The sequence below is a fragment of the Diplodia corticola genome, assembly GCF_001883845.1.
Source record: "Diplodia corticola strain CBS 112549 chromosome Unknown scaffold7, whole genome shotgun sequence".
NCBI lineage: Eukaryota > Fungi > Ascomycota > Dothideomycetes > Botryosphaeriales > Botryosphaeriaceae > Diplodia > Diplodia corticola.
The window spans coordinates 58378-85365 of record NW_017971486.1 but is presented as its reverse complement, the minus strand read 5'-3'; the positions used below and the strand labels follow the sequence as shown (position 1 = coordinate 85365).

The 26988-nt window shown below is 57.0% G+C and overlaps 7 protein-coding genes across 7 annotated transcripts; 4 read left to right on the top strand and 3 right to left on the bottom strand.

Moving 5' to 3' along the window:
• Positions 1–2499: 2499 nt before the first annotated feature.
• On the top strand, positions 2500–4465 carry BKCO1_700022 (histidine acid phosphatase; the record flags this gene model as incomplete). Its single annotated transcript, XM_020278674.1, has 2 exons — positions 2500–2916; positions 3005–4465. 2 exons carry the CDS (start codon positions 2500–2502, stop codon positions 4463–4465), a joined length of 1878 nt encoding a protein of 625 aa, XP_020133499.1.
• Positions 4466–5225: 760 nt separating this feature from the next.
• Positions 5226–5924, bottom strand: BKCO1_700021 (translation initiation factor sui1; the record flags this gene model as incomplete). Its single annotated transcript, XM_020278663.1, has 4 exons — positions 5226–5240; positions 5298–5524; positions 5642–5716; positions 5894–5924. 4 exons carry the CDS (start codon positions 5922–5924, stop codon positions 5226–5228), a joined length of 348 nt encoding a protein of 115 aa, XP_020133496.1.
• A 917-nt stretch (positions 5925–6841) lies between these two features.
• On the bottom strand, positions 6842–7670 carry BKCO1_700020 (uncharacterized protein; the record flags this gene model as incomplete). Its single annotated transcript, XM_020278652.1, has 7 exons — positions 6842–6931; positions 6992–7008; positions 7067–7164; positions 7225–7236; positions 7304–7320; positions 7376–7407; positions 7460–7670. The coding sequence occupies 7 exons, from the start codon at positions 7668–7670 to the stop codon at positions 6842–6844; spliced, it is 477 nt and encodes a 158-aa protein (XP_020133497.1).
• A 726-nt stretch (positions 7671–8396) lies between these two features.
• BKCO1_700019 (rna polymerase ii mediator complex component srb8) lies at positions 8397–13180 on the top strand (the record flags this gene model as incomplete). The annotated part of the gene is made up of 3 exons (XM_020278640.1): positions 8397–10361; positions 10416–10702; positions 10753–13180. 3 exons carry the CDS (start codon positions 8397–8399, stop codon positions 13178–13180), a joined length of 4680 nt encoding a protein of 1559 aa, XP_020133616.1.
• A 3838-nt stretch (positions 13181–17018) lies between these two features.
• BKCO1_700018 (bzip transcription factor) lies at positions 17019–18289 on the top strand (the record flags this gene model as incomplete). The annotated part of the gene is made up of 2 exons (XM_020278629.1): positions 17019–17123; positions 17240–18289. The coding sequence occupies 2 exons, from the start codon at positions 17019–17021 to the stop codon at positions 18287–18289; spliced, it is 1155 nt and encodes a 384-aa protein (XP_020133615.1).
• Positions 18290–22011: 3722 nt separating this feature from the next.
• On the bottom strand, positions 22012–22979 carry BKCO1_700017 (phosducin family protein; the record flags this gene model as incomplete). The annotated part of the gene is made up of 4 exons (XM_020278618.1): positions 22012–22154; positions 22269–22624; positions 22682–22864; positions 22915–22979. The coding sequence occupies 4 exons, from the start codon at positions 22977–22979 to the stop codon at positions 22012–22014; spliced, it is 747 nt and encodes a 248-aa protein (XP_020133610.1).
• A 489-nt stretch (positions 22980–23468) lies between these two features.
• Positions 23469–26437, top strand: BKCO1_700016 (coatomer subunit gamma; the record flags this gene model as incomplete). Its single annotated transcript, XM_020278607.1, has 5 exons — positions 23469–23544; positions 23600–23910; positions 23960–25277; positions 25333–26154; positions 26205–26437. 5 exons carry the CDS (start codon positions 23469–23471, stop codon positions 26435–26437), a joined length of 2760 nt encoding a protein of 919 aa, XP_020133609.1.
• Between the last annotated feature and the right edge of the window lie 551 nt (positions 26438–26988).

The window sequence follows — 26988 nt, the reverse complement described above, 5'->3', positions numbered from 1 at the left end:
ACGACCAAAGGGGGATGTTTGAGGACAATGCAGTCAAAGGCTGGAGTCAAGGTGGAGGTTGTATTGGGCATCAATGGGGTGGTTTTGAAGCTGTAGGGCGGGACGGCACAGCCAGAAATAGTCAGGCAGTCGCAGCTATGAGCCGGAAGAACCGGGCGCGCGGTCGCGGTTCGCAAGCCGTGGCCAGGGTCTGTGGCTGTGGTGCCTGTTTTCCTGTCCGCCCGCGTCTACTCCAACGACTCCTCGCCCAACTCCCTCCACAACACTCTTCTTCTTTACTTAACACGCACTATCCCAGGCACATTCTCACTCCATAAAGATAGCTGGACGCTCTTTTGGCTTCAGATCGTCCTTCCTTGTCGCGCGCGACAGGTTGAACGAAGCTGGCGACACGACGTTCAACGCGCCTCTTGCTCAACACCTGCCTCGCCAGCATGACAGCGCCGTAGCTCGTGCATGGCATGGCATTTCTTATGGTTGCGGAGTCTCACAGGAGCCTTGGTCCTATAGCACAACGATTTTTCCTGCTAATCGTGGTTGCCGCTGATCTGGGTAGTGGGTACTCTCATCCGCCGTTCGCCACCCGCTATTTGACGCTCATGGCACCAACCTCCCACGGCCAGAGCTAAGCTCGGCTGCCTTATCGCAACAGCTCAGAAGCATAAAGATAAGTTCACCACAATGTTCGATCACACGCTCGCTCGACGCGACTTCAGTCGTGCACTGTAGGCGCCTCTGCTTCTGCCACGTCCAGACTCTTTACAGCACTTTCTCACTTCACCTTGCTACAGCAAATCCCAACCCTTCAGAAGCGATAAAGATCGGTTTTCTAATGTGAGTCATCTCACCTTTCCTCTCGAAGACTCGGTTTCATTCAACCTCCGCCCAGAACCCATCGCCTCGCTACACGCCTCGGGCAGATCAGCTGCCAGCAGCGCGAAGCTTTAAAAGCGTCTCACCCGCTTTCAAAACCTCGAACATCTCTGCATGGTGAAGCTACCTCTGGCGCGTGTTTACGGTTTTGGTTTGGCAGTGATAAACCTCTCCAAAGCGATGGACAAGACCGCAAGGTAAGCTCTGGTCCCTTGCGACACTACATCCTCATCGCCAGTATGCAAAACTCATAACAAACTGTTATGTTTGCTCAAGAAGCTTTTGAAAGATTTCTTCATGTTACGCTCTGACCAAGCATCTCAGCTAAAATCCGTTGTTGCCCCCCATGGCCTCCTTGAACACGCAAAATTGAACCACTTCCCTCGTTCAATCAAGTATGATCGGTCCAGAGAGCCTCGAATGCTCTTCTTCATTCCACAATATTCCAGTTGAGACAGGTCGAGGGTCAATTTCTGGTAGTTGCATTGCAACTAACTCCCACAGGCTGCGCCCTGGAATACCATGGAGAGTTCGGAAAAGGAACGAAAATGACCTCGTCCTGCTGCCTATTATTCTGTAAGTATATCTGGCTGTGCCATCCAACAGGCTTTGAACCATTACTACAGTCCTACACCACGCTTGTGGTAGGTCAGACAACCGACCCAAAATGGGCCGCCGGCGTTGAGCTCGCCTCTCGAAGCCCACTCTCCCGAGGGTGTTGAGGTGGACTCAGCGCCCATGCTCCCAGGGTTCCATCAGGAACCGTTGCATGCGCGCGGCTAGACAGAATGCCTTGTCAGATTAACCGCCTGAGCTCTATTTCCGCTGTGGCGGTCTAGAGACAAAGCGACAAACCCGTCAATATCGTGGGCCGGAGAGCTGGCTTTATCTTCCCATTCCCGTGGGATGGTCGACCTTGCTGGGAATCCCTGCTACAGGGGCCAAGATTGTAATCCCCGTTGGATGTCTCGGAAGGTCGTCCCTAGATAATAGGCGCTTCTCCTCTACTTCAGGGGGAAACCCCCGTCTGAAATCCGGGTGTTGAAGTCTTCAACACTGACTGGCCATGTGCTACCGGGGGTCTTCCCTTTGGGAGATCTGTCGGTGATCAAAGCCAAGATTGATTCTCCTATAAACTAATCTTTCTTGTCGAGACATACAAGGAAGGTAAGAACAGGGAGAGACAAAGATCGACCGTGGTGCTCTTCTTAATTTATCCATACCAGTCTCTCATTCGCCTTCTATTCTTCCCCCATGTCGCGAGTGCATGTTTTCCTTTACATTTTAGTTTTCGTAGTCATCCCAGCACTCCGGTCTCTTGCTCTACCGTCTGGTGTACTATGATGCGTGGCAGACGAATTGGGACATGCAGTGAATTCCGCATGTGTCGATGGTGGGGTTCCGGTGGCAGCCAATCAGGCGAGGTCTTTATCTACTTACTTCAGTATCAAGCAGTCTTGCCGTACGCTGCACTTCCGCCTTCGAAGCGAGATGTGACATCGCTCCGCGCAACCATCCTCGGAACGCTCGCACGGGTCCAAGGGACGGCACCAATGAGAGCCGGCCCTAGAAGCACGCGGGACCCTTGCTGCACCAAATTTACCGACTGCGCCTGCGTCACGAATTATGGACATAAAGCGAGACATGAAGCCCAACGGTGCTCCAAAGAGGGTCGCTCCCCTGACCGTCCTTCTGCTGGCCGCATCCTCCATCTTTCTCTTGCGGAGCATCGGCATACCATTATTGGGTCAGCACTCAACGCCAACGTCGCATCCGCTTTCGACCGTGGGAACCATGTCGGTTGCCGCCGCCCTATCGCTGAACAGCTCTGTCTCCGGATGGCATCCCCCGAAGTCGACATGGATCACAGACCTGGACGACGTTATCAACGGGACTGGTGTGCACGGCTTCGTTTTCAACGGCTCGCAGCTCCCGGATGGCGTGCCGTATGGCACCTACAACTGGTGCAACATGCCGCATGTCCGGGCCTCCGAGTATCCCAAGCTTGCAAGTGATGAGTATCAACTGGAGTATGTGGAGGTGGTAAGTGCATCCATTATGGTCCTTGAAATCAGTCGCCGCAGGAAAGGAAATGCCATTCACCTCCAAGTCTTGCCAACCACTGCTACAGATACACCGCCACCACAAGCGTACGCCCTACGCCTCTAATACCTTCCCCGTCGAACCATATCCTTGGTCCTGCTCCGACTCCGGTCTCTTCTACTCGGGCGCCCCTCTCAACCCCCAAGGCAACGCCTCAGCCCGCACCTACTGGAGCGTCTACACCAGCCCCTCCAATCCCTTCTCCGCAAGCGGCTTCAACGGCACCTGCCAGTTTCCCCAACTCACGCGAGGCGGACTCGACGACTCCTGGCAGCACGGGCGTGACCTCTGGGGCGTCTACCACGACTTGCTCTCCTTCCTACCATCCGACGACCCCCTCTCCGCCATGGAATTCCGCGTCACCAACAACGTCATCACCTCCCAAGTCGCCTCTATGCTCATCGCCGGTATGCTCTCCCGCTCCTCCCCCCGCTCCTCACAAGACGACGACGACGACGACGACGCCGCCGCCGCCCCACCAGCCGCCTCCCTCCCAGACGCCGCCCCCATCCCCCTCAAAGTCCAACCCTCCTCCATCGACTCCCTCGAACCCACCTACCCCTGCCCCGCCGCCTCCGCCCTCCTCTCCCTCTACGGCCCCGGCAGCAACGCCTCCTCCTCCTCCTCCCTCTGGCACGCCCACCTCGCCGCGTCGCGCCCGCTCTTCGCCGCCCTCGACGCCCTCTCCGGCGTCGCGCCCGACACCAACAGCACCAACGCCGACGAGTGGCACCAGTCCTGGGACCACTACTTCGACAACCTCTCCGCGCGCCTCTGCCACGCGAAGCCCCTGCCGTGCAACGGCAGCAGCAGCAACGACAGCAGCCGCAGCAGCGCCAACGCCAACGACGACGACGACGACGACGACGACAGGGAGGAGGAGGAGAAGGAAGAAGAAGAAAAAGAAAAACAGCACTGCGTCACCGCCGCGCAAGCCGCATCCGTCTTCCGCCTCGGGCAGCACGAGTACGCGACGGTCTGGCGCGCGGCGCCCGAAGGCCTTGCCGTGGCGGCCGCCGCGTACGGCGTCTGGGTGGCGGAGGTGGCGGCGAACATTCGCGCTGCTGTTGCTGCTGCTACTATCGGAAAGAGGGGGCCCGCGCCGGCGGGGGCGGTCAGGTACCGGCACAACGTCGCGCACGATGGGAGCGTGGCGCGGCTGTTGGCGCTGCTGCAGGTGGATGTGATGGTTTGGCCGGGCATGGGGGCCGAGGTCGTGTTTGAGGTTTACACCAAGAAGAGGGCGGAGAAGGAGAGGGAGGAGGAGACGGAGGCGGAGACGGAGACGGGGGAGGGGAAGGGGAAGGGGGAGGGGGACAAGAAGGCTTACGTTAGGGTGTTGTGGGGTGGCCGGGTGCTGCGGAGCTCGCATCCGCATCTGGGCGGTGCGTTGGACGGGATGCTTGATGCGGATGTGTTGCTGGCGTATTTGGATGGGTTGGTGGGCGAGGGCGCGAGTAGGGTGCCTGGGTTGTGCGGGTCCGAGTGAGTGGATGGGTGTTGGAGGCGACTGCGGCTGAGGGTCCAAAAGATGAGGATGGCTTTTCGCAATAATCTCGTCTCTGCAAGACATGCCATACATTTTCGGTAATTCCTGAAAGCTCAGACTGAAGAAACCAAAAGTTGAATTGTCGATCTGGGAGGACAAGCTTGGTACCCGATGATCCGCGCAATGGATCAGGCTGGCGGTTGGCAGAAATTCACTTCGCTTCTGTCTCCTCAGTCTTCGACAATTGTGGGTGGTTAATGATCAGCGGTGCTACACAAAACAGAGCACGCTACATCGGTCAAAGAATAAAAAGCGCTCGAGAACCGGGAATCGTAATAAGAACCGAAACTCTGCATTCATTGTCCTTCGTGTGTGCTGCATGAAACGAGCTCCACCGTCCGCAGAAAAAGGTATTCTGACTACTGAAGGCAAGCAGGGTAAGCTCAGAGAACGCAGATCGCAAAGCCTTCTCCAGCAACAGCCAGGCAGAGAGAGATGGAAAGCTCGTTCAGTCATCGGTCCGCAATTTAGTAGATGAAGGAAGAAAGACCGCAACCGTAAGAAACGAATCCAGCCATATGGGTATCTCGCCAACGCCCGCCCCGGTGTAACCGCCGTCACAAAGCCGGTCATCGCAAAAGAAGTAGGCACGGTGTATATGCGAGCGACGTGTCACTCGCCCTGGAATACTTCTCATATGCCGCGTGGAAAAAGCCTTCACCTTCAGTCGCTGCGGCGGGTGGGGCGAACTGGAGGGCGCTTAGAAACCGTGGACCTGGGCAAGAAACGTCAGACTATGCTCAAAAGAGCGCCGCAGTCGGATATGGCATACCTTGATGGTCTTGGCATCGAGCTCGAGGCCTTCCTTCTTGTCGGTAAGGAACTCCTGGACATCCTTGCGCTGGTCACCCTGGAGCTGGATCACCTCGCCCATCTCGGAGTCGTTGACGATGGTGCCATTGCAGGCAAACTTCTTCTTGATCACTTTGAGGATCTTCTTCTGGTCGAATTTCTTGGGCAAGCCCTGAACCGTGGTCAAGGTCTTACGGCCATTGCGCTCTGTGGGACCCAAACATTAGCCACCGCGCGTCCGTCAAAGGGGTCCCCACGCGAGCACCGACGCCGCGCAGCGGCAGCGACTAAGCCATGCTCGCAGGCGCGGAAGAGGGCACGTACGTTGGATCCGAATATGTATGTAATTCTGAGACTGCTTGGTCTCGCCTGTGTCTTCGTCGGCCTCGGCGAAGGGGTCTGTAGAGGATGGTGGTCAGCGATGCGTTCGCGCCAGCTTTGGAAGGCGACAGTGCCCTAGCGAAGACCGCTGGGCCAGGTACGCGCTGGCGGCAGGGGCGGTCGCGGCGGGCAGGCTCGAGCAACGTCATCAGGCTGACCGAGGGGCAGCCGGGTGGTGGGCAGGGCGGGGCTCACCGAAGGTCTTGAGGTTTTCGATAGTGGACATAAACCTCAGTCTTTGACAACGGTCCTTGCTAAGTGGTGGTAGGAGGAGAGTACGCGGAGTGGGGCGAAAGTCGCGGAGTACGGGCGTTGGAGCGTCGGAGGGCGGTGGATCGAGATGGTGTTGTGAGAAGGCGAAGGAGAGTTGGGCGCGCAGCTAAATAACGAGGGGGGGCTTGCCGCGGGGCGGTCAGTCAGCCAGAACCACAGGTCGCCACATGCGAACCAGACACCTAGAACTGCGTCGGCCTATCGCGCCTCCCGCCTGACTGCACTGCCCGGTCGCGCAGCCGGAGCGCTAGAGACTTTTGGCTTCGCGCACTCGGCCCAGCCATTACCAAACCTTTATTCCGTTGCACTGTTGTTGTTGTCGCCGCCACGTTCTGACCATCCTGCGCGAGCTTTCCCGGGCCTGTGCGACGGCGTCAGGCGCGTTGGGTCACGCACGTCCGCAGCTGACGTATGTGACGGAGCGGAACTTGCGGCTTCCCCAATTCCAGCGCCTGTGATTTGCGTATGTTCTTCACCAAGGAACACGCATCACCTCTCCGAAGGGTGCAAGACGCAGCCCATGCGACCCGGACTGCCAGCACATTCTCTGCCGCTACCCTGCACCACCCGGCCGTCGGCAGAGCTTCCGGCATCCACGGTCTTTGAATGGCCTTTCATAAACTTTGCTTTTTTTTTTTTTTTTTTGAATAACCGCAGTCGCGACGGGCTCTGCCGGCCCGGCCAAGTGCATCGGCCGCATGGCGGCAACTCGACGAGCTTAACCCGCAAATTAATTACGATATGGCTCCAAAAGCAGTCGCAAGGTTCACGGAAACTGAGTCACGCGTCGAAAGGTGCTTTGACTCGGCACTATCTGCATGCTTCCTCGTCTATCGGTACTAGTAATACAATTAGATGGCCTTTGGCCTACTACGCCGGGGGCACTGCTGCCGGAGCCTCGGTGCCAGAGCCTGCATTCGCCCGGTTCGGGGGAGGCGGCAGGAAGAGGGGCATGTAGGACTGGCAGATCCGCGTTAGTCTCCGCTTCGTGCATTGGGTTTGGGGAGTCCTTCTACGTACGACCAGGAGGGACATGACTGTTACGCCAAAGTCAGCAACAAGAAGGTTGAGGGCAGCAAGCGAGGGGTTACACACAGGCCATCATGACACTGAAGTAGCCGGGCGTCGACGCCTTCTTCTTCTGCTCCGGCGTCTCCGCCAGCCAGGTCTGGAGGGCGAAGATGACGGCGGTCCTGGGTTGCAAGTCAGCACGCGTCGCTAGAGACGCGCAAGGGGCGGTCGTGCATACGTACCAGCCGATCATCCTGTTTCAAGTCCGCATTGTTAGCATACTCGCAGGCGGGCCCCAGCGCGTTGTCCGACAGAGCTTACTTGTTCCTCGTGAATATCTATTGCGCCAAGTCAGCATGAGAATCCGACGCAAAGGCCGGCGGAGACACTCACAGCGGCCATGGGCAGCGTGCTGGCCATGGTGCCTGGCAGGGCGTCAGAGAGGGCACGCAGCGGTTCAGCGGGCGGCGTGCATACCAGCAAAATCCGGGTCGGAGCTTGCCTTCTCGTTCGGGTCGGCGTAGGGGACGACTGCAGGCGGCGAGTTAGCTCTCACGTGCGGGCAGCAGCGGCGGGGGTGCACGCGGGCGGGGTGGCCGCGGGCGCGGCGCGGCAGGGCGGCAGGGCGGGCGGGCGGCAGGGGCAGCGCACTCAGGTCGTCGCGGCGCATGTCCTTCTTGGTGGCCATGCTGGCGGTGGTGGTGTGGATATTGGGCGTGCGGTTGGGGCCCCGGATGTTTGGTGTTGGCGTGCGGTGGAGGTTGCGCGTTGGCTCAGGGCCTGGGCGCCTTGCCCGGCGGAAATCTAGCCAGTGGCTTCCGGCAGCCACAATTCCGTTCCCCTCGCGGTGGGTTGCGCAGGGGTCGCCGCGCATGGATCGATGTCCGCTGGCGCTCGGGCGACGGCGCCAGTAGCGCTGCTGGAGCGCAGGTGGGCCTGGGTGCCGGCGTGCCACGCAAAACGTCTGTCAGTGTCGGGTGCAATCACACGGCGCCCTCACGGCGAAGCGGTCAGGGCTCATGTTGCGCAGACGGCCGGCCGCTGCTGGGCGAGATCTCGCAACAAGCGGGCGCAGCCGAAGACGCCCGGCCGCCCGTGCTTTATCTGCCCCCATATCACGCAAGCCAGCGGCGAGCGCGCGACGCTTACGGCCACTAAGCTCCCAAGATTGATCGGCGCATCCTGGCTTGCCCTCCGGCTGCTCTCGCACAGCGCCGCCAGACCTCACCTCCAGCCCACCCATCCACCTCCACACTGAGCGCTGCGCCGGTACGTCCGCCGCCCTGTTGGACGCTCTCGCTGACGCCCTCAGATGTCCGATCCTCCCTGCGACCTCCTGCCCTCACTGCTCGCTTCCTCTCCTCCGCAGTAAACATGTCTGCCCGCGCCTGATCACGCATGGAGCCTCAATGCAATGACTTCTCGTCCTGGCCCGACTGCAGCTCAGCGCGCCACCGCTGGAAACCTGCCACGCCCGCCCATCCAAGGCCGCCCCGCCGTGCAGCAGCACTTCCAGGCCAATGCTCGCCCGCCCGCCGATGTGATTGATCTTACTGCCGACGAGGCCAAGCAGCCGTCTGCCGATGCGCCGCCCAAGAAGGCCAACCAGCAAGACGACCCCCGCTGGGTCGCCCCCGATACCCAGTTCGCCGCCCAAGACGGTTTCTCGAGGCCGCCTCCCCGCGGTCGCCCCCAGATTTCCTTCGAGGATGTCGCCGACGCTGCGACCTCGGGGCTCGGAAGAGCCGCCTCCGCCGCCCTGCGCTCCACCGCCATCGCGAGCTCCGGAAGCCTGCCCTTCCCTCCACGGCCGGGACTTCGTGTGCACAAGCGACAGCCGCAGGGAGCGAGAGCCGCCTCGTCGGCCGCGGGTGGCGTAAAGAAGGACGTTGCGCAACGCAACGGCGTCGTGGAGCCCCCTCCCGACGCCGTGCGGGTATCGCGCGGCAAGACTGTGGATTTCTATCCCTGGGCTGGAAACCATCCCGAGGACAATTTATCGGCCGAAGTTGTCAAGGTTGGGTACTATGACGATCGCAAGGGTCAGGTTGACCTGAATGCGGGGAAATCGTACGTTGGCCCCCAGGTCAAGAACAAAACTACGTTGCAGGCCCTGTCGTCTCTTTTTGTCCAGGCGCTTGAGAAAAGACAAGCGTCGGGGCGAGTGAGAGAGCCTTCGTCTTTCAAACCGCCCCCTAGGATTACAGTCAAAGACACCCAACGCGAAGAATGGCTCCGAGATCTGGCCAATCCCTCACTACCACCGAAACGCAGGATTCCGCATGGCATCCGGGGGAAGCTGCTACTGGAACAGTGTCTCAGCAAAAACATACCCATTTCGCGAGCCATTTGGCTCGCGAAATGTGTCGGAGCGAACGAAATGCGCGCTTGGATGCGCAAGGGTGCAAGTAGTACGGGTGGCATGGGTGGTGAGCTGAAATGGGTGCGCGAGTGGACCGTCTTTGTGGAGCAGTTCGTCGACAGCACCATTAGCACTTGCGGCCAAGATGGTTGGCGTGACAAGATGGACTACACTATCCGGCTGGCCTCGCAGCTATACACTGAGCGACTCCTGGATCAGGACCATTATCTCGACTGGCTTCTCACTTCCTTGGAATCAACGGAGATCGAGCGCCTTCCCGTATGGTTTCTCATGGTTCAAATCTATTGGCAAGATCTGGTCACCGTTCGGCGGCGAGGGCGACGCCTAGCAGAGGCGTTGCTGTTGCAACTTGGCAGCATTACCAAAGGCGACGACCCGGACGTTGATGACCCTCTTGTTCAACGGTCACAACAGTTGATCACCGCTCTAATCCAGGGCCATCGGAATTGCATGGTCATACCAAGGACGTGGAAGAAACACAAGCGCATCCTCGAGAGTATGCTTACCAGCAGCACTCAACCTGCACTTCAAAGCGCTCTCCGTTCCATCATCAGGAGGAACGAACGACTCAGTGGATGGAGCTACAAACCGACCCAAACCCACCAATCCCCGCAGAAAGCCATTCTCTCGGCCCTTGACTCAGTAGCCCTGGACTTCGATCTCAAGGATCTTGCCACTAGGTGCTTGGCAATCATGCCTGACACTCAAGGCCTCGCTGTCACTGTGCTTCAGTGGGCATGCTCTCTTTACCGCGAGGGGGGCCATAGGCTGTACATTGCCGCACGCTTGCTTCGAAAATGGAAATTCATGGGAGCTGATATCGACAGCGCTGTTCTGGCCGTCCTCAGCGATGAACAGAAGCTGAAAGGTATCAAGCATCGGGACTTTTTCAGACTCGTTGCCGAGCTTGTGCGTTCAAAGCATTTCTCTGTCGGCAGATATCTTCAATGGCTGATTGCAAGTGGAAGTTTATCTGCTGGTGGAGACGTCACCAAAGTAAGTCATTCACACGATCCCTACAATATCGCATCCACGTTGACACGCGTCCAGAGCGAAGCCTGCAATGTGCGTCTCATCGCGGAAATTCCTCTCCAAGGCCTTCCAGAGCATGTGCTCAACCTTCGGCAAACATTACTACAAACGACTCTGCAGAACGGTGCATATGAAGCTGTGATGCTTATGGACGACCACAGTGGGATCATCAAGCAACTGTGGTCAATATTTGCCCCTGAGACTGGTGCTGAGATAATCTTCGATATCCCCTTCGTAGACCTGAGCACGAGCGTCAGGCTTGAGATCAGCCGGTGGCTGCGCCAAGAATTACTTGCACGACTGGAGTGAGTTGTGTCGTCCTCTGTACTACTGAGTAATGGTTAACATATCACAGGTCAAGCTCCGGTGACGACGAAGACGAGATGCGAGACGACTACGTGCTCACTGCGACCCGCTTCTACGCTATCAGGGGCGTCATGGAGCAGCTCGAAGATTTTGCCATCCTCGCTGATATTTTGAACATCTCACTGCAATCGGGCGACACGATGATTCTCGCCGCCATCGCCGATACTCTCAACCACCACCATCGGACCTTTGCAGCCATCGGAGCCCTCCGCCCGTTGTTCAATGGCCTTGTCGAGCAGTACGGAAAGTTTAGGCTGGAAAAACCGTCAGAGCGCGCATTTCTTCTCGCGCTTGCCGATCTCTGCTGCAGACTCCAAGCAGAGCCGAATCTCGTCCTCCAACTCACATCCGATATCACCCGATTGGAACAAAGATCTGCAGTGGCGGCGTGCTCGCCCGCCTCCGACAACATGTCTGACTTTCACAGTGGCAAGATGGATTTTGACGAGGAGATCGACCGCATTCTCGCTAGCGGGACCACCATGGATGAAAACATGGTCGCACGAGTTTTCGCTAGGGTCGTCTCGCGCATCGGAGAGCAGACCGGAAAGGAAGATGGTCGAAACAGCAGATATGGACAGTGGCTCCAGCGGTTGAAAGCATTTGATGACAAGACGTTCGACCGCCACATGTCAGACACCATCTCCAGCCTCATACTCAGTGATGGGCAATCGCTACTTCACATCCTTCCGTGCGCAGTCGGGTCGGGATCGCTCTCCCTCGAAAACTTCATTTCTTTCTCGGAGAGCACAATCGGCGTCTTGAAGAAGAGGAACCTCTCAGCTGCAGCTAATGCCTCTTTGCATGTGCTGGATGCTATTTTGCCAATGGAGGGCCTTCAAGGATTTGGGCTTGTGCAAGAGATCTATCGGTACAGGATTGAACAAGAGAAGCTTTGTCAGAACTCGCAGGGGACTGCATTGCAATTGTTGCGGCAAGCTATTGAGCTCTGCTCAGATTCGAGGGACTCGAATCAGCTGGTCCAGCTTGAGGCATTACTACGGAATCAGCGCTTGCTTAAGGTCCTCCGTTACCATGCATCTCGAAACGCGCAAGACTTTTGCGTGTCCTTGGGCATCAGTCCCCCATCAGGAAAGTCAGACGCCGCAATGTCTCTGGACGAAAAGCGCTCAACGCTGTTCAAGAAAATGTTCGACGCCTTGATGGATCCAAGCAGCAGCTTAGGCCTGTCGAACCTGGACGCCGAAGAGCAGGCGAGCACCCTTGTCAATGCCGCGGATGATCTTTCTGTACCGTTTTGCCAACTGGAACTCCAACTGCTCTTCAAGATCCAGGTCTTGTCTGATGAGGAAGGTGAGATCGGTGTCGCAGATGCTATCATTCAGGCTGTCAAAGAAGCTGTGGAAGCGGACAAGTCCATCTGGTCGGATCTTCTTACCGGATTGGATGCCGAAATGACGCGAAAGATTCGCGAGTACGCCGAAACGCACGTCCTTTCCGCCGTCACCACTCTCGCCAAGGCACGCTCAAGTGTCGAGGATTCATCCGTTTCATCTTCCAAGGAAGGCTACGAGAGGATGCTGCAGAGATATCTTTCCGTGCTTAACTTAACCGCTTGGAGTATAGAGGACAAAGCTCAAGGCCAGATCTGCACCGCGATACTGGATAGGCTTCGGACTTTGCATGAGCTGCTTTCACAAGCTGCTCAGTTAGGCCCTGCCGGTGATTCGAAGGATGACACGTTCAAGCTGCGACAAGGCTCTGCTGCAGTCAGTGCTCTTTGTCCCTGGATTTGCGCGCTTCTTCACTTGATTGTGGTCCATCAGTCGGTTCATCAACCTGGCAAGGTAAACAACAGCCACCAAGTCCGTCTACTGTGGACCTTGCGCGCCTTTCTCCTCCACCCAGAGCTACAACCTTATCCCAAGACCACGGAGTACGTCCTCGATGTTGCTGCCTCCATTTCCGACGACCTTCCCGAAGACGCCCGCACACAACTTCTCAGGCATGAGGCCAACAAACCAGTGCATGACCCCCGCATAATCTTCATTCTCGGTTCCCCTTCAACCATGCAGGATTCTTGGCTTGGCCTCATTACTCCTATGCAACCCCAGGCTTCTGGCTCGGCCAATACCCCTAATCAATCGACCGTCAGTAATCCTACCAATACTGCGGCTACATCCCGCAGCACGGCGGCGCAGCATCAGCACCAAGGCTTCTGGCAGGCTCAGGTGCAGCGCACGCAAGCCCAACAACAACGCTTCGGAGTCGCAGGTGCCAGCGTTGTCCCCAATGCAGGTGGGATGAGCGGGAGTGGCCCGACCCCACCTGTTGAATACGGTAAACCAGTGCCGTTCCAACTTCGACGCTGGGAGATCCTCCCAGACTCGACCAGCGGCTCCGGTCCGAACGATACTGCCTTGAGCCTCACATTGTTTGATGCCAAGAAGGTCTGAAGGTCAACCTTCTATGTTCTACAACCGCAACTCTTCAATCGCTCTTCTGTACCTTTGATAGGAGTTCGGCTCCTTTCACCGACTATCTGCTGGCGAGTGTTTCATCACAGCTGGAGCTTGGACTGATACCGCCACGCATTCATATCACGGTTAACTTCTCATGCATACTCTCGCATATTCAGCTACACCATTGGGGCGTTCATGCGTTTCATTTTTACTATCATTTACCATGGGCGTTTCAGGATCATCTTGTTCTTTCATTTTTTCTGCAAGGCGTTTCTGTCAAGGGCATTACCATTTTCCTTCTCAGGCGGGCGGATGTTGATGGAAAGCGATTAGGGTATACCGTATTGTTTTGGGGTTTCGTCCTGGTGGTAATTCATTACTTAGTTCTTCGAAGGAATTTTAGCTATAGCTCTCACGATGAACGTGATTTGGATGCTTGGATTAGAAGCATCGAAGGGCGCGCAAGAGCAGGGGTTTGTTGCATAGTGTTCTTTGATTCTATACCTATTTTAACCAACCTTTCCGTTACTTCCCGGCTTATTTTCTGTTCGCCTATATTCTTATCTCCTTTCTTTTCCATTTGTTCTCTTGGACAACCAAAAGAAAAGTAGATGCAGAAAAGAGAGGGCTCCATAAGAAAATGGCGACGAAAACTCACTCGAGACAAAAGTATCGTGATCAAATGATATGCTCAGATAACATACCGGAGACCCGGTAATTTCAAGTGCTCTTAAGATAATGGTGAATGAAAGGGTGGACGACCGGGACTCACACAGATAAGTCATAGTGAGCAGTATATTCTATAACCCACTACCTTTTCGTGGTTGAGGTAGTTTCTGTACCAGATGATGGTCCGTAAAGAGGCCAATGTATGCAGAATGCCATTCAACGGCGATACTGCATGGGAAAACCTCATCATGTGTGACTCCTTCACGTGTGTTTGGAAGAATGGTAAGTCTTGTATATGTAGCCGAAAATCCCCTGGAGTGCCGAATCTTGCACGGTCAGGGCCACACCCTGTAGAGTATCTAGACAGTTTCCATTGTTGAGGTGAAAATCTTGTGAAGAACTGTGTTCCCAGGTTGGTTATCTCATTCTCCGATATTAGTATTGTTTTGTTTCCCGCAAGTGAGACAAAAAGAAGGCCAAACACGTGGCAAGCCTCGTCGGAACTAGTGGGTCGTAAAGTTGTACGCCTTGTGGCACTAGTGCACGAAGAGTGCCTTCGGCTTAGCGGCAAAGCAATGGATGATGTCAAAGAGAGAAGGCATATAGCACCAGCAACACGGGCAGACAATCGACGTCAGCGGCGGAGGTGCAGTCCGCATCAAGCAACAATGCACATGTACAGTCCCGAAAAACAAACAGAGTACTCTAGACTCACTGTGAAGATCCAAGGATCTCCTTCTTGCTTGCATAGATCTGATGGGTGACAATCGTCATCCCCGCAGTCAGCCACAGGTGGGCTATGCCATTACCGCGTTAGTGCTGCGTTCGATACTTACCTTGATCCACCGAAACTCCAGCAATTGGATGCAGCTTACCCAACCACGTCCTATACCACATGATGCATCTTTGTTCAACGGCTTCCGACTACGAACCGTCCCGCCATCCGCGAGGTACTTGCCGGCGGTAATTTAGCAGGAAACGTCATGATCTCGCCCGCATCGATCAACAGCCGCTGCATTAACGTTCGAGCCGAGTTTGCGCCAATAGGACAGGCGCGAGGTAGCTATCGAATGCAAGTGTTACAGATAGGCTTCAGAGTACCTCAAGCCGAGCCGGACACATTCTAGGCATCTGTTGAACGACGGGGGTTCATAGTTAGCGGTATAGAGGTGGCCCACGATTCTGGGCTAGCCATGCGACGCGTCGCATGAGTAGTACCACACTTCCAGGAGGGTGATGTCTTAACAGGATCCTTTTTCTTTTTAGTGGGGACTGTACCAATTCAAAAGGAAGGGGAAAACAGCTCTAAACATTGTCCGCAATCCTTCGCAGATCTCCACGGGGCTAAAATGCCGCCGCCTCCCCTATATTCTTGCCGGAAGGCTATCCTGCTTCGAGCCCGGAGACTGATGTACGTGCAAGTAAACTTTCCCACGACAGAGACTGCAAGACACGGCTGGACCCGTGCTGATCTGCAATGCTCCCCTCCACCCCCGCTCCCCCGGCATAGATCCCCCTTTTTGGCCTAAGCACGACATGTCTGCTATCCGCTGCTCGGTTGGAGAAGGCTTAATGAGAAACATTGTCGGGAACTTATCGCGGTTCTTGACGTCGCATTAGCATTGGCGGAGCCAGGACCGGCTCCCCGGGAGCCATTCTCATGGGAGCTGGTGTGGTTTCGGGTCGACGGTTGCAGTAGTAAGCTCGTATATCATGGCCAGACGATCAACGGGCCGGTGCTGTTGGATCCCTCTGTAGACAGACCGCACCTTGGTAGGCCGACCGATCTCTTGTAGCTTCGTCGTTGTCCGTTGCTTGGCATCCATGAAGCAGCAAAGACGTGCAAGACAGTGAGAGCTAAACTAGTGTTCGTTGTGGCAGGCAGTGAGCTCGAGAAAGATGAGCGCAGAAGGTGGCGCGTTGGAAGGATCCAGGGCAGCCAAAGGCGTGTTGACGGCTTTCCAAACATGTGCATGGCTGGTTCGCATGGGCGTGGATGTACTAGTGACCAAAGTCAGGCCGCTCCTGGAATGGAGTGGACTCGCGCGTAGGCCGTGGCGGCAGCATGCTTCTCCAGCGCGAGAACAAGAGCGGGCACAGGCGGGCTTTTGAGGTGGGCTGGGGGAGCGAAACATGCAGGGCGCACGGCGAAATGGACGATTGCGGCTGGTGTCTGGCACGGGCACACGTCCTTATTCCTGGAAGCCAGGAACGCGAAGCAGACCATCAGGGCGGCTCCTGGTGGAAATGGCACCAACCACGGGCTGGGGAGGCGTTGCAGCGGCTACCGTGCGGGCCGTTGCACCAGGAGATGCGGCGAAGCGTGGATGGAGCAAATGCCCAAAGCAGCAGTCGGGGAGCCAACCGGGCTATTTTTGGGGGCGGCGAGCGAGCGACTGGGCGGGGTCTCGTGTCAGCCAGTGGGCAGGCGGCGGCATGGCGGCATGGCGGGGAGCGGTCTGGCAGGCGGGCGCCAGGGCAGAGAGGTTGGGTGGGCGTGGTGTTGCTTCGACCCCGGAGGCGTGATGAGCTGGTCGCACCCGAGCTGGCGCTGACGGAGTGCGGACGGAGTGCGGTGTGTCGGGCGGCCGCTACCGGCAGGCTGGCGGGGGCCGGTGCTGCGGTGCTGCGGTGCTGCGGTCCTGGCTGGTGGACGCGGGACCAGCAGCTCCTCACCACTGGGACCGTGGACGGTGGCAGCAGGCGGGCAGGCGGCAGGCGGGGGCAGCAGCCGCGAGGCCCAGACACCCGTCGCTTCAGCCTTATGCTGCCATTGGCTGCTGATCTTCAGCGCGACCCCAGACGCACCACAGCACACGCTCACTGACTCTGCGCAGCTTACATGCCCCGCGGATCCCGGGCCTCGCCCTCCGCCTGCGCGAGGTCCAAGTACGTCGCTGCGTGTACCGCGCCCCAAGATCCCTGCGCCCTGCGCCTGCGGCCTTCCCTGCCCGGCCTGCCTGCAGTCTGCACTGCTAAACACGCCCCCCCGCGCCTCCAGTATCTACACGCCGATCCCGAGTGCGCATTGGCCCCGAGACAGCCACACGCCCAACTTGCTGTGCGCACTGTCGCCCATACATAATCCTTCGCTTCTTTCCCTCAGTCCTGCCAGCCTGCCAGCCTGTCCGTCTCCCCGCCGCTGCCCTCGACCTCAGGAGCCATGGACTACTCCTCCTACTTCTCCGTGCCGCCGCCCCAGCAGTACTACATCGGCCTGCCGCCAACCCCCAATTACGACGGCTCCAGCGACAAGCTCAACTTGCAGGTAATACGCTTTTGAGCTCTCCACCGCCCCCTCAATCCCTCCTCCCTCCTTCCACCGTCCTCGCCGTGCTCAGAGAACGCCCCAAGTCTCAGTCAGTTAACACCATGGACCTCCAGAGCCACCTCGATCCAAGCTCGTTCCTACAGTACGACGCATTCTCCTTCCCCTCGCTGCCAGCTAGCTCGTCACCCACCCACGCGCACTCGTCTGCCGTTGCGCCGCAGCTCCACGCCGTCGGCAGCGTCGACAGCGGCATCCACTTGGATCTCGACGCCGCCAGCAGCGCCCAGCACATCCAACACACCCAAGACTCCCCGATACACGCCACACTCAGCACCGCCCCCGGCCTCTACAGCTCCTCCACATCCTCGTCCGACGCTCTACCATCAGCACAGCAGCAGCAGCAACAACAACAACAACAACCAATCGGCAGCACCGGCTCCCCCTCGCACCCAACATCGCCGATCATCGGTAGCAACGGCGGCCAGCACACGCGTTCCTCGTCGGAGGAGAAAGACAACGGCGGCAATCCCAACTCCAGCAGCCTGACACCCGCACAATCCCGACGCAAGGCGCAAAATCGCGCCGCTCAGCGCGCCTTCCGCGAGCGGAAAGAAAGACATGTCCGCGAGCTGGAAGACAAGCTGCGCGCGCTCGAGTCGTCGACGCACAGCCTGCAGAGCGACAACGAGCGGCTGAAGCTGCTGCTGCAACGCGCCAAGACGGAGAACGAGATTTTGAGGGCGACGAATCACCACCGCCACAGAAGGGCAGGCTCGACGGGCAGTGGGAGCGGGAGTGGTGGCAGCCGGTCGGCGAGTCCCGGTGACGACGGCGAGATGCAGTTGGATCTAGACAAGGACTTGTATACGACAGTGCCGGGGGACGGAGCTGGCGCGGCGGCGAGCAGCGGCGGTAGCGGGCAGCAGCATGCGAGGGCGAACATCGGCAGATCGACACCACATCTGCTCGGCGCGAGCCAAACGTGGGATCTAATCCAGTCGCACTCCCTAGTCCTATCCGGCGCCGTGGACGTAGCCGACGTATGCGAGCGGTTGCGGACTGCTGCTCGCTGCGATGGACAGGGTCCTGTCTTCGAGGAGACGGCGATATACAGGATCATCGAGGAAGAAAGCAGCAGAGGAGGCGGCGACGCGCTGATATGAGAGGGAAAATCTAAAAAAAAAAAAAAAGAGAAAAAAACCCAGACATCAGAATGACGAATCGTATGATGCGAAGATGAGGGATATGAGAGGACGAGGGAAATACGCAGGCTACCGCTCGCTCTTTTCCTTTCCGAGTCTTCGAAGGACCATATATAGTGTCTCATGTCTTTTATGGAAATTGTGTGTATATACCCTCCTTGGAGTTGTGTGGTTTAGGGGACTCCATCACTACTAGCCAAATACCTGGCGTTTCTACGGGAGACTCGCCCTTATAGTAGTATATTTTCTATGATATCCTTAATTTCATCCTAATCAAAGGAGTATGCTTCATCAGCATGAGAAGAGTAGCTGGTGAAGCTCTGGCCTGTTGACTATTTACCATGAACGTGGACGCTGACAATGGTTACTCCACGTTGTGCCGCCACACATCTTTCGCCCCCACGCTCATTTGTCCCCTATTGTGCTGCCAGATCACTGACTCAAGCGTTTACTTCCGTCAATCTAAACCCGTCCGTTCCAATAACCCAGATGCAACCACTGTCGCTAGCTCGTAGGGCGCGCACACAACCCATGGTTCATCACGCTAGATAAAGCCACCTCCGTCACAGGCAAGACAGACAGCTAAGCCTCTTGCATCCGCTGCACTGTGCCCCCCGATTATTTCTCGCCCGCTCTTCCGCACAGCCTTCTGAATCCACGTACCTACGTTGAAAACGTCAATTCGTCATTTGCTCGAAGGGTGAAGGTTGCGAAATGGGAGAGCATGTGGAAGAACACAGATCTCGATTGTCCGAGCAACACAGCTCCGATTTCTACTTTGCTCCCGTCTGAGATCTCAAGGCTGTAGAGGCACTCCCCAAAACGAAAAGCGGTGCATCAGAAAAAGATCGAGACAAGATAACATGAGAAAAGAGCAATCGGCCAAGTCACCCAGTAGCGAGTACAAAACACAAACGGTGATGCATACGCAACACACTGCGCGTCTCTCACCCCTCTCACCCCTTCTCCTAGACAGCACATGGACACCTCCCAAACAGGGACCCGGTGAGAAGGAGATGTGAAATAATCACGTCGGCACGGACGGCATACGACAATCAGCAACGTTCGTGAGCGAATCCTGACATGTACGCACGCCGAGTTTTGGGCAGAGAACGGCGCACGCACGCATATACACGCATGGCATGCATGCATGCATGTTAGTAATTGGGCGGGGGCCTTCCGAGGGGTGGGTCTGGAGCATAGTAAGCAAGCCTCGCCCGGCAAGCTGAGTGGCTACCGGGACGGCATCTTTCAGGGCGTTTGACCCTGCAGGGCGCTGTACCTTAATAAGGGTGAGGGGGATGCTGGTGATGACAGTCAAGTCTGGTTGTAGAAATAATACAAAGTTGTGTTGTTGGAGCAAAGAGGAGAACGACACGGCATGTGGCGGGTGAGGGGGCCGACGGAGAGCTTGTGTGTTTGCTAGAACAGACGCGTATGCAAGAATGTCTCCGTCCGTTGGTTGATTAGCGAACTATAATCAGTTGTGGGAGTTGGTTGGTATTTCCGAAGAGGTGATTGGAAGAGAGCGGAGTGGTGTGCGGAGTTCCCGGTGGAAACGGAGTGAAAACACCGGTGCGGAACAAGAAGTGCGAAAGTTGGCGGAACTGATGCAGGCAAAAAGTCAACACCAGCTGGTGCTGTTGCGTTGCAGCAGTGATGGTAGCGGTGGCGATCATAGGTCTGGCAGAACTGGCATGCAAAGAGATTGGGGGTTCGCAACGCAACCCAGGAGCCCAGACAAGAAAGCACGCCAGAGCGACTTTTCGGCAATCAGGAGTAGCACGACTAGTATGCGTGGACTAGGGGAGAGGGGGACGGGTGGAAAGTGAAAGGAGGATCCAGGAAGCAGATGCCGCAGCGCAGAGCGGAAAGCAGTTAGGGCGAGCAGAGTGCTCGATAACGGAAGGAATCCTATGGTACTATCCCGACTGCATGGGTAGACCAGGAGCGGGGTTGCTGTAGAGCGTCTAAGCGGTTGGCGACGAAGAGAGAAAAGTCAGCATTTAGGTCGGATTGATTAATTAGGGCGTAGGGCTGAAAGTGGGCGTGTAGTTTTACTGAGCACACGCGTTCCTCAATAAGTTTGGGAACGATGGCTTCGTGGACAGCTTTCAGTGGGCGCGTTGTGTGATTAGGCAGGGCAGGATGAGCACCCTGGCGGTCAATAGATGGCCGTGGGGTTGGTTGCAGGAGGCAACATGTTTCGAGAGGAGTATATCACCAAAATGATCTAATGAAGGAAGCGTGCGGCGCCACGAAACGGGACATCCCGACTGTAAGCGCGCGCAATGATACGCGAGTGTGCGATTTTCGGGGTATCTGGGGGGCCAAAGTAGAGATACATTGTGGCTTGTAGAACTGATGAGCAACGCAGAGATTCTGGAAGGATTGGCGGGCGAAATGCCCCGTGGAGCCGCTGGCAGCTTTGTCCTGCTCTGTCGTCGAGCCTTACCTCTGGTGTGCCACGCACGTTGGACTGCAGATGCAAGCTGCGTTTCAGGATCTATGCGAGAGGTGAGGGGCGAGCTGAGAGGTGGGATGCAGAGTTGAGCGAGCACGATAAGTGAGTTGCACGTGTAGGAAGCATCTAAATGCTGACAGGCCCCAGAGAGACTGCCGACGGCACTGTTCATTTTACCACGGACATGGGTATAATAGCCGGCGGGATCAAGCAGTCGAAGGACGATGACTGGGATCCTGGGAACTGCACGGAAATGAATCGGAGAGCCTCATCCTGTCTGTGGCTGCGACTAAACCTGGCCCCATCAATGCGTGGCCGAATACGAGCGGCGATACTCTGCTCTGCTATCCAACCACTCTCGCGCACCGAACGCCCCTCTGATGGTAAATCCCGATAGGCGGAAAAACGGCGAGAATGAGGTGGCAGGAATGCCGTAGGCTCGGCATCGTGGCAGCGCTGGGTTACGCGTTCGGTGCGAGGGTCCGAGGACGAGCGAATCAACTTCTGGAGGTACGAGATAGGGTGATGAATGCTGTGGGAGCGCCTGGCCCGATACCCGTGCCTCCCGTTCTTTCCCGTTGGCCAGGATGGACAAGATGTTTACCCTGTGATGAGCAGAAGGATCGGGCCAGGGAGTGCATGCATATCCCCTACGCGATGTGACCGTTCGAGCGAAGCGTCGACCTTGTCAGCACAGCAAAAGTTGTAGTGCGGAGCTGAGGTAATGGGGCCAAGGGAAACTGGGCTGAATGTGGGGCACCATGTCAGCAGGTTGAATGCCTGGAAAAACGGGGAAAGACGCAGGTGAGGGAACAATTGGCGAGATGGCGCGTTTCTTTGTACGACTACGGTTCCTGTTGCATATCCCGCGCAGCTCGACGGCGCATCATTCCGCACATGTCTAATCACAACCGACAGGCCGCAGTCAGATCTGGATTCGGCAGGCCGTTGCTGCCCGTCTGGCCAGCGTATGCCTGAAGAAACCCGCTGCAAGCGGACGACTGTCTCGACTGGCCTGCAGCCCAATGCGCCGTTCCGCCCCCGAACTGCTGGGAGAGAAGCCACAAGCCGTCAATCTTTGACCGCCGACCATGTATGCAGCCTGTCGTCATCGAGTGTTGGAACCGTTGCGCATGGGAGCGAATGCCTGCCCTCCGCTCGAATGAATCGTTGAGCGGCTGGGCCCGTCGGTTGGCTGATCGGGGATTGAGGTGATTGCTCAATCCCAGTCGCTATCCTCGTCATCGTCCACACGAGTCTGGCGAATCTTCTTCGAGCTCTCTTCGGCGTCTTCATCCTTGCGCCGAAGACGGGGGTCGCCGTGCTTGAGGACGCCGAGGTCTATCAGCAGCTTCTCGACGTCTGACCAAACCCCGTTAGCAACAAATACGCGTGGGATTGACGGGGATGCTGGTGCCAAGCTCATCGAGAGGTTCTGCACGAAGCTTCGCCACAATCAATGTCATGGTGTCTTACCTTCGACCCAGGTGCGTGGCCCATTGAGCTCCTTCAGAGTTACAATCTGCCGCTTGATATCCCCATCCTTGTAGACGAGGATAGTTGGAGTGTTCTTATCCGGATATCCCTCGATACACATGTTGCCCCTGATCTGACAGAATTTGATATCTCCAAACTTACGGGCCATCTCACGCCAAAGCTCGATGGCTCTCTGTGACTCGGTGTTGGTGGTGGCAGCTGTGAGGAGCACGAAGACCCAGGCCTCCTTGGACGTGTCGGTCACCTCGCGCGAATAGTCAGGCTTCTGCAGGTGGTACACTTGGTTGAACTTCGAGGCGGTCTGGATGGAGGAAAGCTCGGCGAAGCGTTTCTTGCTGTAGCGGTGTCAGGTCGCAAGCCGAAGGCAACGGTGAATAACGCGGCAGGCATACCGGTACTGCTCGAGGAAGTCGTCGTCCTCCTCGTCTTCCAGCTCGGCAAGCTCGTCCAAGTCCTTACCCTCCAGCCGGTTCTCATGTGCAAGTCTCCGTGCCTCGACGAGGGCTTCCTCGATCATGGGTGTGGGCGAAGGGGGCTTCTCGGGGATGACACCATGCTTGCGGAGAATGTCGTTCCTACAAAGATGTCAGAGTATTATTTCATGGGCCAGGGAAAAAAACACTACCATTCGGTATCGGCGTTTGGGTCGTCCACCGGGACCTGGACGGGCATATCTGGCATTTGATTCATTTTGGGCGCGGTTCAGCGAGCGAGGGCGGGTTTGCAGGTGTCTTGCGATGCGCAGATGGAAGGGATGAGGTAGCAGTGCGCGCGGAGAATTGATGTGCGGTTGCGAGCGGGCAGGCAGCAATTGCAAGGAGAAGTGCGGGAGGTCTTGGGGCCTGGCGGAGGGGCGGCGATGACGCTCCGCCGCAGGGCTGGCCACTTTGTCGCGGGAGGCGCCAAGAAGGCCAGGGTCGAGCACAGCGCAACACCAAGGGCGCGACCCACGGACGCTGTATTACTCTCGCACTCCCACCACCAACGCTGCGACCCGCCATTCGCATGCGACACCTCTGTCCGGTGCCCTGAGCTCGCATTCCCTCGCTCCGCCTCGTCTCGCCGCCGCCGCATCCCCCACCGAGTCGCAGCACCCTGGCTGGCGGACAAGGACACATTTCCCCCATAGCCGCAACCTCTCCCGCCTAGCCTGCGCTCCCGATCCGCGACACCGACACCATGAGCTACAACAAGAAAGACGAAGACAGCGAGGGCGCGATTGTCAAGGTCGACCGCACCTCCGTCTTCCAGGAAGGTACGCTGCTCCCCGCCGTGCCCGTGTGCTGCAGCTGGAGCTTACCCACGAGCAGCCCGCGTCTTCAACTCGTCGCCGATCTCGCCGCGCCGATGCCGCATCCTCCTCACCAAGATCTCGCTGCTGCTCTTCACTGGCGAGAAGTTCCCCACCAATGAGGCCACCTCCCTGTTCTTCGGCATCTCGAAGCTCTTCCAGAACAAGGATGCCAGTCTGCGCCAGATGGTCTACCTTGTCATCAAGGAGCTCGCCAACACCGCCGAAGATGTTATCATGGTCACGAGCAGTATTATGAAGGACACGGCTGTCGGCAGCGATGTCGTATACCGCGCGAACGCCATAAGAGCCCTCTGCCGTGTTATTGACGTGAGCCGCGAAAGGAGTCTGTTATGTGAATTGCGCTGATGCTCTGCAGGCCTCGACAGTACCCGCCATTGAGCGCCTGATCAAGACCGCCATCGTCGACAAGACGCCGTCAGTCTCGTCCGCTGCGCTCGTTTCCTCGTACCACCTCCTCCCCGTCGCCCGTGACGTTGTTCGGAGATGGCAGTCCGAGACCCAGGAAGCCGCCTCGTCCTCCAAGTCCTCTGGCGGCTTCTCCTTGGGCTTCGGCTCCTCGCACTCCAACCTTGCCGCCGCCAACACCAACTTCATGACCCAATACCATGCCATTGGCTTGCTCTATCAGATGCGCTCGCACGACCGGATGGCCCTTGTCAAGATGGTGCAGCAGTACAGCGCTGCTGGCGTGGTCAAGAGCCCTGCGGCCACCGTTCTGCTGGTCAGGCTGGCATCCAAGCTTGCGGAGGAGGACCCCAACCTTCGCAAGCCCATGCTGCAGCTCCTCGACGGCTGGTTGCGCCACAAGAGCGAGATGGTGAACTTCGAGGCTGCCAAGGCCATCTGCGATATGAAGGATGTCTCCGACGCCGATATTGTGCAGGCCGTGCATGTCCTCCAGCTGTTCCTTACTTCTCCTCGTGCCGTCACCAAGTTCGCCGCCATTCGCATCCTGCACAACTTTGCTTCGTTCAAGCCCGACGCTGTGCGCCAGTGCAACCCCGACATCGAGGCCCTGATCACGAACAGCAACCGTTCCATTGCAACCTTCGCCATCACAACCCTCCTTAAGACTGGTAACGAGTCGAGCGTGGACCGTCTGATGAAGCAGATTTCCGGTTTCATGGCTGAGATCACGGACGAATTCAAGGTTACAATTGTGGAGGCTATTAGGACGCTGTGCTTGAAGTTCCCGTCCAAGCAGGCCGGCATGCTCGCCTTCCTCAGCGGTATCTTGAGGGACGAGGGCGGCTACGAGTTCAAGCGTGCCGTTGTCGAATCCATGTTCGACCTCATCAAGTTCGTTCCGGACAGCAAGGAGGATGCTCTGGCCCACCTGTGCGAGTTTATCGAAGACTGCGAATTCACCAAGCTTGCGGTCCGCATTCTTCACCTGCTCGGCATGGAGGGCCCGAAGACCCCTCAGCCAACCAAGTACATCCGCTACATCTACAACCGCGTCGTCCTGGAAAACTCTATTGTCCGCGCCGCCGCCGTGACTGCCCTCGCTAAGTTCGGCGTTGGTCAAAAGGACCCCGAGGTCAAGAGCAGCGTCCGCGTACTCCTGACCCGCTGCCTCGACGACACGGATGACGAAGTCCGTGACCGTGCCGCTCTGAACCTGAGGCTCATGGATGATGACGATGAGGATGCCCACAAGTTCATTCGTAATGGTAAGCTAAATAGCATGGTTGTTTGTATAAGCCAGACCTGTTGACACATGCATAGATTCCATGTTCTCTCTCCCCACGCTCGAGCACCAGCTGGTCATGTACGTCACTGCAGATGACAAGGACACCTTCTCTCAGCCTTTCGACCTTTCCAAGGTTCCCGTTGTCACTCGGGAACAGGCCGATGCGGAGGACCGTACCAAGAAGCTCACTTCAGCAACTCCTACCCTCAAAGCACCTTCCGCAGGACCCAAGCCCGCCAGCCGCACCGGTGCCGACGCTGCTGCATCTGCAACCGCTGCTGCGCAGAAATATGCTGCCCAGCTCCAGGCCATTCCCGAGATTGCTGCATTCGGTGGCGTTCTCAAGTCCTCCCCTGTCGTGGAGCTCACCGAGTCCGAGACCGAATACGTTGTCTCGGCAATCAAGCACATCTTCAACGAGCACATCGTTCTTCAGTACGAAATCAAGAACACTCTTCCCGAAACTGTCCTCGCGGACGTCACCATGGTCGTCACCCCGGCTGACGAGGAGGAGTCTGGCCTCGAGGAGGAATTCATTATCCCTGCACCTGCGCTCAAGACTGATGAGCCCGGCACCGTCTATGTCTCGTTCAAACGTACCGAGGGCGGGGCTACATACGTTGCATCCAGCTTCACGAACATCCTCAAATTTACTCTCAAGGAGATCGATCCGTCTACAGGTGAGCCCGAGGAGGGTGGCTACGAAGACGAGTACCAGGTTGAAGATCTCGACCTCAACGGCGCCGACTACATCGTTCCGGCGTACGCAGGCAGCTTCGACAACGTCTGGGAGCAGTCGGCTGCAGGCGAGCAGGCAACGGAAACTTTGCAGCTCAGCGCTCTCAAGAGCATACAAGGTTCGTTTCCCCGCGCTAATCAATCGAAGCTTATACTGACACCAATCCAGACGCCGTCGAACAAATTCCCAAGACCCTCTCCTTGCAACCCCTCGAGGGCACCGACGTTGCTCTCAGCACCTCGACGCACACGCTCAAGCTGTACGGCAAGTCCATCACGGGCGGTAAGGTCGCGGCGCAGGTGCGCATGGCCTTCTCGGCCAAGACGGGCGTGACCATGAAGATGGACGTCCGGTCGGAGGAGGAAGGCGTGGCAACGTTGGTCATTAATAGCGTAGCATAGACGGTCGTACGCGTAAAACGAATGTCGTGGGGTTTTTTAGTCTGTTTTCTGTTGCAATGAAATAGCCTTTCTACTTTTTTTTTTTCTTCCTTCACGTATGACGGACTGAAGCGCAAGGAATGACGATTATGCATGGGGCTACTCCGAGATTGATGGGAAGGCATTCGTGAGTGAGATTATGCAACACATTGGATTTTAGCGTTTTCTCCAGTGTCAAAATACTTGTGCTCGGTATGCAGTTATGTTTGCCTGTCGGAGTTGTATAACGAAAGATATATAACAAAAACTTGTGTCTTCAAACTCTTAAGAAGGTCATATGTTGGCTAGAACTCACAAGGTCGCCTTTCATCAAGCTTCAAGCATTCCAGCCCCTGGATTTGGGGTCCAATAGATAGATGTTGAAGGAGGCATCTGTTGAATGACGCCAATAATATATATGGTAGATTTCCTCTCGGTCTCCTATTCTCCCTGGTGATCCCATCCATCTCTATAATCCGAAAATAGCACACCGCTCCCAAAGTGGTAACTTAAAGAAACTTTCCCGAGTCGAG